The sequence below is a fragment of the Lolium perenne genome, chromosome 3, assembly GCF_019359855.2.
Source record: "Lolium perenne isolate Kyuss_39 chromosome 3, Kyuss_2.0, whole genome shotgun sequence".
NCBI lineage: Eukaryota > Viridiplantae > Streptophyta > Magnoliopsida > Poales > Poaceae > Lolium > Lolium perenne.
In genome coordinates, this window is record NC_067246.2 from 187,939,179 (window position 1) to 187,950,823 (window position 11,645).

The window sequence follows — 11,645 nt, forward strand, 5'->3', positions numbered from 1 at the left end:
TCTATCTGTAATTCTATATGTTGCGTTTGTTGTGATCCGATGAATAGAGAATACTTGTTATGTTGATTATCAAAGTTATGTCTATGTGTTGTTTATGATCTTGCATGCTCTCCGTTACTAGTAGATGCTCTGGCCAAGTAGATGCTTGTAACTCCAAGAGGGAGTATTTATGCTCGATAGTGGGTTCATGTCTCCGTGAATGCGGGAAGTGGAGAAATCTCTAAGATTATGGATGTGTTGTTGCCACTAGGGATAAAACATTGGTGCTATGTTCAAGGATGTAGTTACTGATTACATTACGCGCAATACTTAATGCAATTGTACATTGTTAGCAACTTAATCTTGGAGGGTTCGGACGATAACTTTGAAGGTGGACTTTTTAGGCATAGATGCATGCTTTGGATAGCGGTCTATGTACTTTGTCGTAATGCCCAATTAAATCTCACTATACTCATCATAATATGTATGTGCATGGTCATGCCCTCTTTATTTGTCAATTGCCCAACTGTAATTTGTTCACCCAACATGCTGTTTATCTTATGGGAGAGACACCTCTAGTGAACTGTGGACCCCGGTCCAATTCTCTATCTTGAAATACAATCTCTTGCAATCTTTGTTCTACTGTTTTCTGCAAATAATCATCATCCACACTGTACATCTAATCCTTTGTTACAGCAAGCCGGTGAGATTGACAACCTCGCTGTTTCGTTGGGGCAAAGTACTTTGGTTGTGTTGTGCAGGTTCCACGTTGGCGCCGGAATCTCTGGTGTTGCGCCGCACTACATCCCGCCGCCATCAACCTTCAACGTGCTTCTTGGCTCCTACTGGTTCGATAAACCTTGGTTTCATACTGAGGGAAAACTTGCCGCTGTACGCATCACACCTTCCTCTTGGGGTTCCCAACGGACGCGTGTTGTACGCGTATCAAGCTCTTTTTCTGGCGCCGTTGCCGGGGAGATCAAGACACGCTGCAAGGGGAGTCTCCACTTCCCAATCTCTTTACTTTGTTTTTGTCTTGCTTAGTTTTATTTACTACTTTGTTTGCTGCACTAAATCAAAATACAAAAAAATTAGTTGCTAGTTTTACTTTATTTGCTATCTCGTTTGCTATATCAAAAACAAAAAAAAAATTAGTTACTTGCATTTACCTTATCTAGTTTGCTTTATTTACTGTCTTGCACTCTATATTAAAAATACAAAAAAAATTAGTTACTTTTGTTACCATGTCTAGCTCTGAACCTGTTACTTCTTCGCCTGAAGAATTAGTCTTCACTTTTAAACAGGGGGATGAGGAGAGTTTTAAGGATGCTTGGTCTAGAATTTTTACTTCTTATCGTAAAACTGAACCTCAAATGACTCTAAGTTTGCTCCTTAGTAATTTTTATTTTGGTCTTATGATTCGCTATAGATATGCTTTGGATGCTTTAGTGGGAGGAGATTTCCTTCATTGCAATGGGGATCAAGCTTTTAATGCCATAAAGAAGTTGGTTGCATCACATGATTCAGCTAATAACTTTGATTCAGCCCTTACTAGCATTTATAATAGATTAAACAATCTCGAGATGAGTACATCCCGCTTGGATGACAACTATCACCATGTTCGTAATCGTCTTGAACAAGTTTTAGTGAACTCTAAACTTTCATTATGGGATCCTACTGTTAAAATTGTTATCGGTGATCGAACTCTTCGTGCCAACTGTGATATTATGTCTGAATTTTTGCCTTATACACGAGAGCATTTATAAATCTTTGAAACTTTGGGGAGTCGATGAAGGAGGAGAAGAAATAACTCTCATTGATAACTCTGTTATAATTCCTAAGGGAATAGCCGCAGGTGTGCATACAACCATTCTTGGAAGAACAATATCCATTGATTATCTTGTTATTGAATGTGTAGGGACAGGAAAAATCACACTCGGAAGATCCCTGCTGAAACTATTGGGAGCAGTCATTGATGTGGGAGAAGGCACCCTGGAATTCACCTCTACACAGGGGGGAAATCATATATTTCCTAAATCAAAGAGAAAGAAAAACAACAAGAAAGGTAAGGGTAAAGCCCAAGGTAAGGTTGATACACCACCCTTCGATAATACTTGATATACACTTTCTGCGCCTAGCTAAAAGGCGTTAAAGAAAAGCGCTTATGGGAGACAACCCATGGTTTTTACTACAGTACTTTGTTTTTATTTTGTGTCTTGGAAGTTGTTTACTACTGTAGCAACCTCTCCTTATCTTAGTTTAGTGTTTTGTTGTGCCAAGTAAAGTCGTTGATAGTAAAGTTCATACTAGATTTAGATTACTGCGCAGAAACAGATTTCTTTGCTGTCACGAATCTGGGCTGTTTTCTCTGTAGGTAACTCAGAAAATTATTCCAATTTACGTGAGTGATCCTCAGATATGTACGCAACTTTCATTCAATTTGAGCATTTTCATTTGAGCAAGTCTGGTGCCTCGATAAAATTCTTCAATACGAACTGTTCTGTTTTGACAGATTCTGCCTTTTATTTCGCATTGCCTCTTTTGCTATGTTGGATGAATTTCTTTGATCCATGAATGTTCAGTAGCTTTATGCAATGTCCAGAAGTGTTAAGAATGATTATGTCACCTCTGAACATGTTAATTTTTATTGTCCACTAACCCTCTAATGAGTTGTTCTAAGTTTGGTGTGGAGGAAGTTTTCAAGGATCAAGAGAGGGAGATGATACAACATGATCAAGGAGAGTGAAAGCTCTAAGCTTGGGGATGCCCCGGTGGTTCACCCCTGCATATTCTAAGAAGACTCAAGCGTCTAAGCTTGGGGATGCCCAAGGCATCCCCTTCTTCATCGACAACATTATCAGGTTCCTCCCCTGAAACTATATTTTTATTCCATCACATCTTATGTGCTTTTCTTGGAGCGTCGGTTTGTTTTTGTTTTTTTGTTTTGTTTGAATAAAATGGATCCTAGCATTCACTTTATGGGAGAGAGACACGCTCCGCTGTAGCATATGGACAAGTATGTCCTTAGGCTTTACTCATAGTATTCATGGCGAAGTTTCTTCTTCGTTAAATTGTTATATGGTTGGAATTGGAAAATGATACATGTAGTAAATTGCTAAAATGTCTTGGGTAATGTGATACTTGGCAATTGTTGTGCTCATGTTTAAGCTCTTGCATCATATGCTTTGCACCCATTAATGAAGAAATACATAGAGCATGCTAAAATTTGGTTTGCATATTTGGTCTCTCTAAGGTCTAGATAATTTCTAGTATTGAGTTTGAACAACAAGGAAGATGGTGTAGAGTCTTATAATATTTTCAATATGTCTTTTATGTGAGTTTTGCTGCACCGGTTCATCCTTGTGTTTGTTTCAAATAACCTTGCTAGCCTAAACCTTGTATCGAGAGGGAATACTTCTCATGCATCCAAAATCCTTGAGCCAACCACTATGCCATTTGTGTCCACCATACCTACCTACTACATGGTATTTCTCTGCCATTCCAAAGTAAATTGCTTGAGTGCTACCTTTAAAATTCCATCATTCACCTTTGCAATATATAGCTCATGGGACAAATAGCTTAAAAACTATTGTGGTATTGAATATGTACTTATGCACTTTATCTCTTATTAAGTTGCTTGCTGTGGGATAACCATGTTCACTGGGGACGCCATCAACTACTCCTTGTTGAATTTCATGTGAGTTGCTATGCATGTTCGTCTTGTCTGAAGTAAGGGAGATCTACCACCTTATGGTTAAGCATGCATATTGTTAGAGAAGAACATTGGGCCGCTAACTAAAGCCATGATCCATGGTGGAAGTTTCAGTTTTGGACAATATCCTCAATCTCATATGAGAAAATTATTAATTGTTGTTACATGCTTATGCATAAAAGAGGAGTCCATTATCTGTTGTCTATGTTGTCCCGGTATGGATGTCTAAGTTGAGGATAATCAATAGCGAGAAATCCAATGCGAGCTTTCTCCTTAGACCTTTGTACAGGCGGCATAGAGGTACCCCTTTGTGACACTTGGTTAAAACATGTGCATTGCGATGATCCCGGTAGTCCAAGCTAATTAGGACAAGGTGCGGGCACTATTAGTATACTATGCATGAGGCTTGCAACTTGTAAGCTATAATTTACATGATACATATGCTTTATTACTACCGTTGACAAAATGGTTTCATGTTTTCAAAATCAAAGCTCTAGCATAAATATAGCAATCGATGCTTTTCCACTATGGAGGACCATTCTTTTACTTTCATTGTTGAGTCAGTTCACCTATTTCTCTCCACCTCAAGAAGCAAACACTTGTGTGAACTGTGCATTGATTCCTACATACTTGCATATTGCACTTATTATATTACTCTATGTTGACAATATCCATGAGATATACATGTTACAAGTTGAAAGCAACCGCTGAAACTTAATCTTCCTTTGTGTTGCTTCAATGCTTTTACTTTGAATTATTGCTTTATGAGTTAACTCTTATGCAAGACTTATTGATGCTTGTCTTGAAGTACCATTCATGAAAAGTCTTTGCTTTATGATTCACTTGTTTACTCATGTCATATACATTGTTTTGATCGCTGCATTCACTACATATGCTTTACAAATAGTATGATCAAGGTTATGATGGCATGTCACTCCAGAAATTATCTTTGTTATCGTTTTACCTGCTCGGGACGAGCAGAACTAAGCTTGGGGATGCTGATACGTCTCCGACGTATCGATAATTTCTTGTGTTCCATGCCACATTATTGATGTTATCTACATGTTTTATGCACACTTTATGTCATATTCGTGCAATTTCTGGAACTAACCTATTAACAAGATGCCGAAGAGCCAGTTGCTGTTTTCTTCTGTTTTTGGTTTCAGAAATCCTAGTAACGAAATATTCTCGGAATTGGACGAAATCAACGCCCAGGGTCCTATTTTTCCACGAAGCTTCCAGAAGACCGAAGAGGAGACGAAGTGGGGCCACGAGGTGGCGACACCATAGGGCGGCGCGGCCCAAGCCCTGGCCGCGCCGACCTAGGGTGTGGGCCCCTCGTGCCGCCTCCTGACCTGCCCTTCCGCCTATTTAAAGCCTCCGTCGCGAAACCCCCGATCGAGAGCCACGATACGGAAAACCTTCCGAGACGCCGCCGCCGCCAATCCCATCTCGGGATTCAGGAGATCGCCTCCCGGCACCCTGCCGGAGGGGAATCATCTCTGGAGGACTCTACGCCGCCATGGTCGCCTCCGGAGTGATGTGTGAGTAGTCTACCCCTGGACTATGGGTCCATAGCAGTAGCTAGATGGTTGTCTTCTCCCCATTGTGCTTAATTGTCGGATCTTGTGAGCTGCCTAACATGATCAAGATCATCTATCTGTAATTCTATATGTTGCGTTTGTTGGGATCCGATGAATAGAGAATACTTGTTATGTTGATTATCAAAGTTATGTCTATGTGTTGTTTATGATCTTGCATGCTCTCCGTTACTAGTAGATGCTCTGGCCAAGTAGATGCTTGTAACTCCAAGAGGGAGTATTTATACTCGATAGTGGGTTCATGTCTCCGTGAATGCAGGGAAGTGACAGAAATCTCTAAGATTATGGATGTGCTGTTGCCACTAGGGATAAAACATTGGTGCTATGTTCAAGGATGTAGTTACTGATTACATTACGCGCAATACTTAATGCAATTGTCTGTTGTTAGCAACTTAATACTGGAGGGGGTTCGGACGATAACCTGAAGGTGGACTTTTTAGGCTTAGATGCATGCTGGATAGCGGTCTATGTACTTTGTCGTAATGCCCAATTAAATCTCACTATACTCATCATAATATGTATGTGCATGGTCATGCCCTCTTTATTTGCCAATTGCCCAACTGTAATTTGTTCACCCAACATGCTGTTTATCTTATGGGAGAGACACCTCTAGTGAACTGTGGACCCCGGTCCAATTCTCTATACTGAAATACAATCTCTTGCCATCTGTTCTCTTGTTTTTACGCAAACAATCATCATCCACACTATACATCTAATCCTTTGTTACAGCAAGCCGGTGAGATTGACAACCTCACTGTTTCGTTGGGGCAAAGTACTTTGGTTGTGTTGTGCAGGTTCCACGTTGGCGCCGGAATCTCTGGTGTTGCGCCGCACTACATCCCGCCGCCATCAACCTTCAACGTGCTTCTTGGCTCCTACTGGTTCGATAAACCTTGGTTTCATACTGAGGGAAAAGTTGCCGCTGTACGCATCACACCTTCCTCTTGGGGTTCCCAACGGACGCGTGTTGTACGCGTATCAAAAGCCATGCACCTTCATAGCTACTAGGTGATTTGAGAAGTGGCAATTTATGGTAAAACTTGATTTATCTATGATTGTTATGGTTCCCAACATGGAAGGTCGCGTAAGAATACTCCATGAGTAAGTGCCACTATGGTTTTATCTTTTTTGAAAAAAAATCGCATGAAATGACTCAATTAGATAGCTTAATCCCATTTCTTGACTCTCTGTTGACCAGCCACTTGAGGGTAAAACTGAGTATATTGCACTAGCCAGTATTAACACTCAAGGGGAAAACTGAGCACACAAAAAATGCTAGTATAAGACTCGAGGGTATACCTTAGTATATCTAAATTTCGAGGGTTAGATTCTAGGACGCGTGTTGCGGTGCAGAAGTGGAAGACGTGCAATTGTTGACACGTAGGACGCAGGTCGCGGTGCAGATGTTGAAGATGTGCAATCGTGGACGCGTGTCGTGGTGCAGAAGTCGAAGACGTGCAGATGTGCAACCGTGCACGCGTAGGACGCGGGTCGCATTTAGGACCCCTCGCCTTTATAGATGCCTCTCCCTGTTCGCCTCCTCGCACTATCTCACTGTCACTCTCACTCCCTCACGCAATGCCGTCTCTCACGTCCCATCATCTTCTCCAAAGCAAAAAAACCCCTCTCCCTCTCATCTGCCATCGATGGACATGAGAATGCGAATCCGTCCTCCGTCCTCGACGCCGTCCCCTCTAAGCACGGCGCCTCCGTCTTCGACGCCGTCCCCTCTACGGCCGTCGCCACCGCCGGTGCATCGGAGGCTGCCGTCGGTGGCGGTCAGATCCCGCCGGAATGGGACCCCTACGAGAAGGTGCCGTACAACTGTCTGGCGAACCCCTACGACAGTACGACACCTGCATGGAAGACCTTTGGAACGAGGTAACTACCGTTTGCTTCCTTGTTGCTCTCCTTCTCTTCCTTTTTGAACCCTATTTTTGCTGGTTCCCTAGTAACTATAAGTGCCGATCTGTAGGTAGGATGAGTATTAGCTTAATATTTGCGCCGATTTTCTTCCATTTTGATTTGATCACTTCTTTATTTATGCAAGTAATCATGGGATGTCAATCAATTAAGATTTGGGGTTCGGCCGTTCGGTTAATTTATTCAGATCTGAAATTTGTTTCTTTTCCTATGATGAATCGTTGTGCATAAATTTTTACAGGGCGGGTTCAACGAACCATTGCTGTGTACAAATCTGTTGTGCATGAGCTTTGGTTCGCTAACCCCGTCCCTGTAGATATATAATCGTGTTCAATCTAACTGAGGCTTCCTCTGTTTTTCCTAACTTTGTTATGTTGCAACTCATTCACTCATACTTTCCGTTTGATATGGATCAAGTTTTTCTGGCAGCGACGTCGGCAGTGAGACGAGGAACAACACACCAAGGCTCGGCAGGTGCTGCGGATGCTGTTCGCCTCCTACTTCGCCAAAGGTGTCTACAAGTGCCCCTTCTGCACTAGGAGACTCGGCGGCACCGACTTCAACTGCCTCCTCACGCATGCCGAGGACATCGGAAGGACCTTCCCCAAGGTCGGCGCGACGGTGAACGTCTACTCCTTCCGCGCCAAGCACAAGGCGCTCGGCATTCACCTCCGCAACTTCCAGCGGGTGGAGATCGTCGTCGGGCGCATGCCTCCGATCAAGCCCAAGGTGCCCAAGATCAAGGGACAGGAGAGCAAGAACTGGAGGAGGAGCCAAATGGAGTAGGCAGAGTCCAGGACGTGTGCTGCTGCTTTGCAGCAGCTTTTTATTTTGTTGTTGTTAATATGTTGGTGTTGTGAAGAACCTAAGAACCTTATTTTGGCTGATGTATGCCGCTTATCTATCCCTATTCTACTATACTTGATTGTTTAGATGTTTTTAGAGTGGACTGCATTCAAACTAAAAAGAGTGAACCTACACACTAAAACCTAGACTAGATACAAACTAAAGTAGATGAATTAAAGAAAAAACCAAAACATCTTATATACATGCACGGACGGAGTACATATGATCCAAGATTGGTGAGGTCATTAATATGGACCAGAGGGAGTACTAGATTTGCTGCCATATTGGGCAAAAAACGAGGGCCAAAAGGCACAAATTGAAGAAAGACAAAAAATGGAAGCTTCTCTAGATTTCATAATAATTTGGTGAAAAAAGACAGTGAGAAAGAGGGTGAAAAGGTGCTCTTAGAAAAGGATGTCAATTTGGGCCGAGAGAGACAGAACCCAGCTCCTGCTCACGTACAACCAAATGCGGTCTCGTCCTGTCCACACGGTCCCTTTCTACCAGCCCCACGCGATACGGCCCTACATAACGCGGCCCCACACGTTAGCACGGAACGGTCAACTAAACGGGAATCCTACCGTCCAAACTCTTTCTGCGGGTTTCAGACAAGGACTTGTGGGAAAAACGGACTCAGCTTCAGTGACTTAGTGAAGCTAAGTCTCAGTGACTTAGCCTCCCTCTCCATCCTTTGATCTAGATCGAACGTACATAATTATCTTGAATTTGAACTAAAAATTAAAATTGCTCAGGAAAAATTGAAAAAATTCAAGTAAATTAGAAATGTATCGATGAGAAGTTATGTGAAAGTTTCATTCCATATGAGTCAATAGTTGTAAATTAATAGTTCTCAAATCCGAGATAATCTTGTACGTCTGATCTAGATCAAACGATGGAGAGGGAGACTAAGTCACTTAGACTTAGTTTCACTAAGTCACTGAAGCTGAGTCCGTGGGAAACTGAGGAAAAACTAAGGAGCTTGGAAAAACTAAATACAACTAAGGACCTGAGGGCACGAAAATAAAAAGCCCTATATTTTTTTGTATACGGGATGATTATTTTTGTTGTAATACCCTTTGTCCTGGAGATAAATCAGCATGGTGGCATATTTATTGTAAATATTGGGAAAGACATGGTCTTGTCATACACGCCTCTTCCGTATTAACTGAAGAAGTTAGGACTGCGGGTTGAATTCTCAAAATTTGGGGACCAAAATGCAAAAGTATATCGCGGCTTATCCTGATCGTTGGATCGACACCACGGACTGCAACTGATTTTCAGGCCCAAATCCACCGACAAACGGCTAGCGCTTCACAAAGTTACAACGCGTATTGAATTTGTTGCTCTGTCCGAGTCGAACACGGACACACGATCGTCGAACTATACCAGAGATCTGATGTTGGCACCCGGATGAAGAGGTCCCCAATCCCTATCCGAGTCTAACTTGGACACGAACTAGGACGTAGCAAATCTGGTCCTTTTTATACCCGTCTCTGTACGTTCATCCTATTCCAAATTTCCAATACAAGCATTCCGTGACGCCAAGGGATCGATCGATTATCCGGCCGCGGCGGCGAGGGGAGGCGATGGAGACGGAAGGGAACTCGCTACCGTCGCCGTCGTGCCCAGACGGCAGGAAGCGGCGCGTGTGCTACTACTACGACCCTGGCATCGCCAACGTGGACTACGGCGAGCACCACGTGATGGTTCCCCGCCGCGTTGCCATGACGCACGGCCTCGTCACCAACTACCGCCTCCTCCGCGACATGGAACTCCTCCGCACCAGACCCGCCACCGAGGACGAGCTCGCAGGCATCCTCAACGAAGACTACCTCCGCCTCCTCCGCGACCTCACCCCGGGCACCTACCGAGCCGACACGGCGCGGCGGCACCACATCGGCGCCCTCGCCGGCGACGAGCGCAACGATAACCCGGTCATCGACGGCCTCTGGGACTACTGCGCGCGGTACGCCGGCGGGTCGCTGGCCGCGGCGCGCGCGCTCGGGAGCGGCAGTTCCGACATCGCCATCAACTGGTCCGGCGGGATGCACCACGCCTGCAGCGGCGAGGCCAGCGGCTTCTGCTACGTCAACGACATCGCACTCGCCATCAAGGAGCTCCTGGCCACCTTCCCCCGCGTGCTGTACGTGGACATCGACGTGCACCACGGCGACGGCGTCGAGAAGTACTTCGCGGCCGACGGCAGGGTCATGACGGTCTCCTTCCACCAGTACGGCCGCGGCGGCAAGGGGAGCGACACGTTCTTCTTCCCGGGGACCGGGAGCGCCGAGGACGTCGGCGAGGGCGCGGGGAAGTACCGCACCCTGAACGTGCCGATGAAGGCCGGCATGGACGACGCCGGGTACAAGGAGCTGTTCGTGCCCATCATGAGGGAGGTCATGGGGGTGTTCCGGCCAGACGCCATCGTGCTGCAGTGCGGCGCCGACTCGCTCTCCGGCGACCGGCTCGGGGAATTCAACCTTTCCGTCAGGGGCCACGCGGAGTGCGTCAGTTACCTCCGGAGTTTCAACGTGCCGCTGCTGCTCCTCGGCGGCGGCGGTTACACCATCAACCACGTCGCGTCGTGCTGGTGCTACGAGACCGCGGTCGCAGTAGGCAAAGAGAAGGAGATCCCCGACGACATACCCCACCATGGCTACGAGCACTACTACAAGGACCAGGGATACAAGCTCCACTACGGGGTGACCAAGGTGGGGAGAAACGCCAGCACGAAGGAGTACATGGACAACATAAGGAACGAAGCTCTCAAGAACGTGCAGAACCTTCACGAGCTCTTGAAGCGCGGCGTCGATCGGAGCGTGCAGTTCAAGGACATCGACGACCAGGAACTCTACAAGCAGCGTCCAAAAAAGAGAAGCAACAGAGATGAAGAGGACCCCATGGACAGGCTGCACCGGCTGTGCGGCGAGGCGGACGTTCGCAACTTCTTCGCCAGGTTGGGGGACGAAAATATACGAGGAACAGATTCTTCGCCAGGTCGGGAGACGAAAATATACGAGGAACGGCGTAGGGCGTCCTCCGCTGCTGTCCATAGGTGTAGCCATTGATTTGTACTCAGCATTGTTGCTGCCTGTTCTGCTGCTTTTGTGAAACTATGAGAATTCCAATGAATTACAACAAGGGTTAATTATTTCTCAGTCGATTAGAAACTAACTTCGTTCTCAATTAGATGATGTTATCGAATCTCAGTTGCAATTCATATTGCAACTCATAACTAGCATGAATCACGATGCAAATCCAATGGTGTCAAATCCTTACAATACTGTTGTTTCTGTCTTTCACCATTTGCCTACGCAACTTTTACCTGCTTTCATGGTTATTATCTTGCCACGACGGTATAAAAATATATTTTAGCACAACAGGGTTAAGGAGGCGCAAATTGGGCCCGAAACAATTAAAAGCAATGAGCAGGGATGTTTTACAAAAAAATGCATGCCATGTGTGAACTGACACACATCGAGTCAAAGAAGAGGCCTATGTTAGTGATCCGTCCGAAACCAAACTCATGAAACTCAGAGAGGTACTAACAAATCTCAACCATCATGCCTTTCATAGCGAAAAGG

The 11,645-nt window shown here is 45.1% G+C and overlaps 1 protein-coding gene across 1 annotated transcript; it reads left to right on the forward strand.

The window, feature by feature from the left end:
• The first annotated feature begins 9,614 nt into the window (after positions 1–9,614).
• LOC127338456 (histone deacetylase clr6-like) lies at positions 9,615–11,148 on the forward strand. The gene has a single exon (XM_051364557.2). It carries the CDS (start codon positions 9,648–9,650, stop codon positions 11,127–11,129), a length of 1,482 nt encoding a protein of 493 aa, XP_051220517.1. The 5' UTR covers positions 9,615–9,647; the 3' UTR covers positions 11,130–11,148.
• Positions 11,149–11,645: the final 497 nt, after the last annotated feature.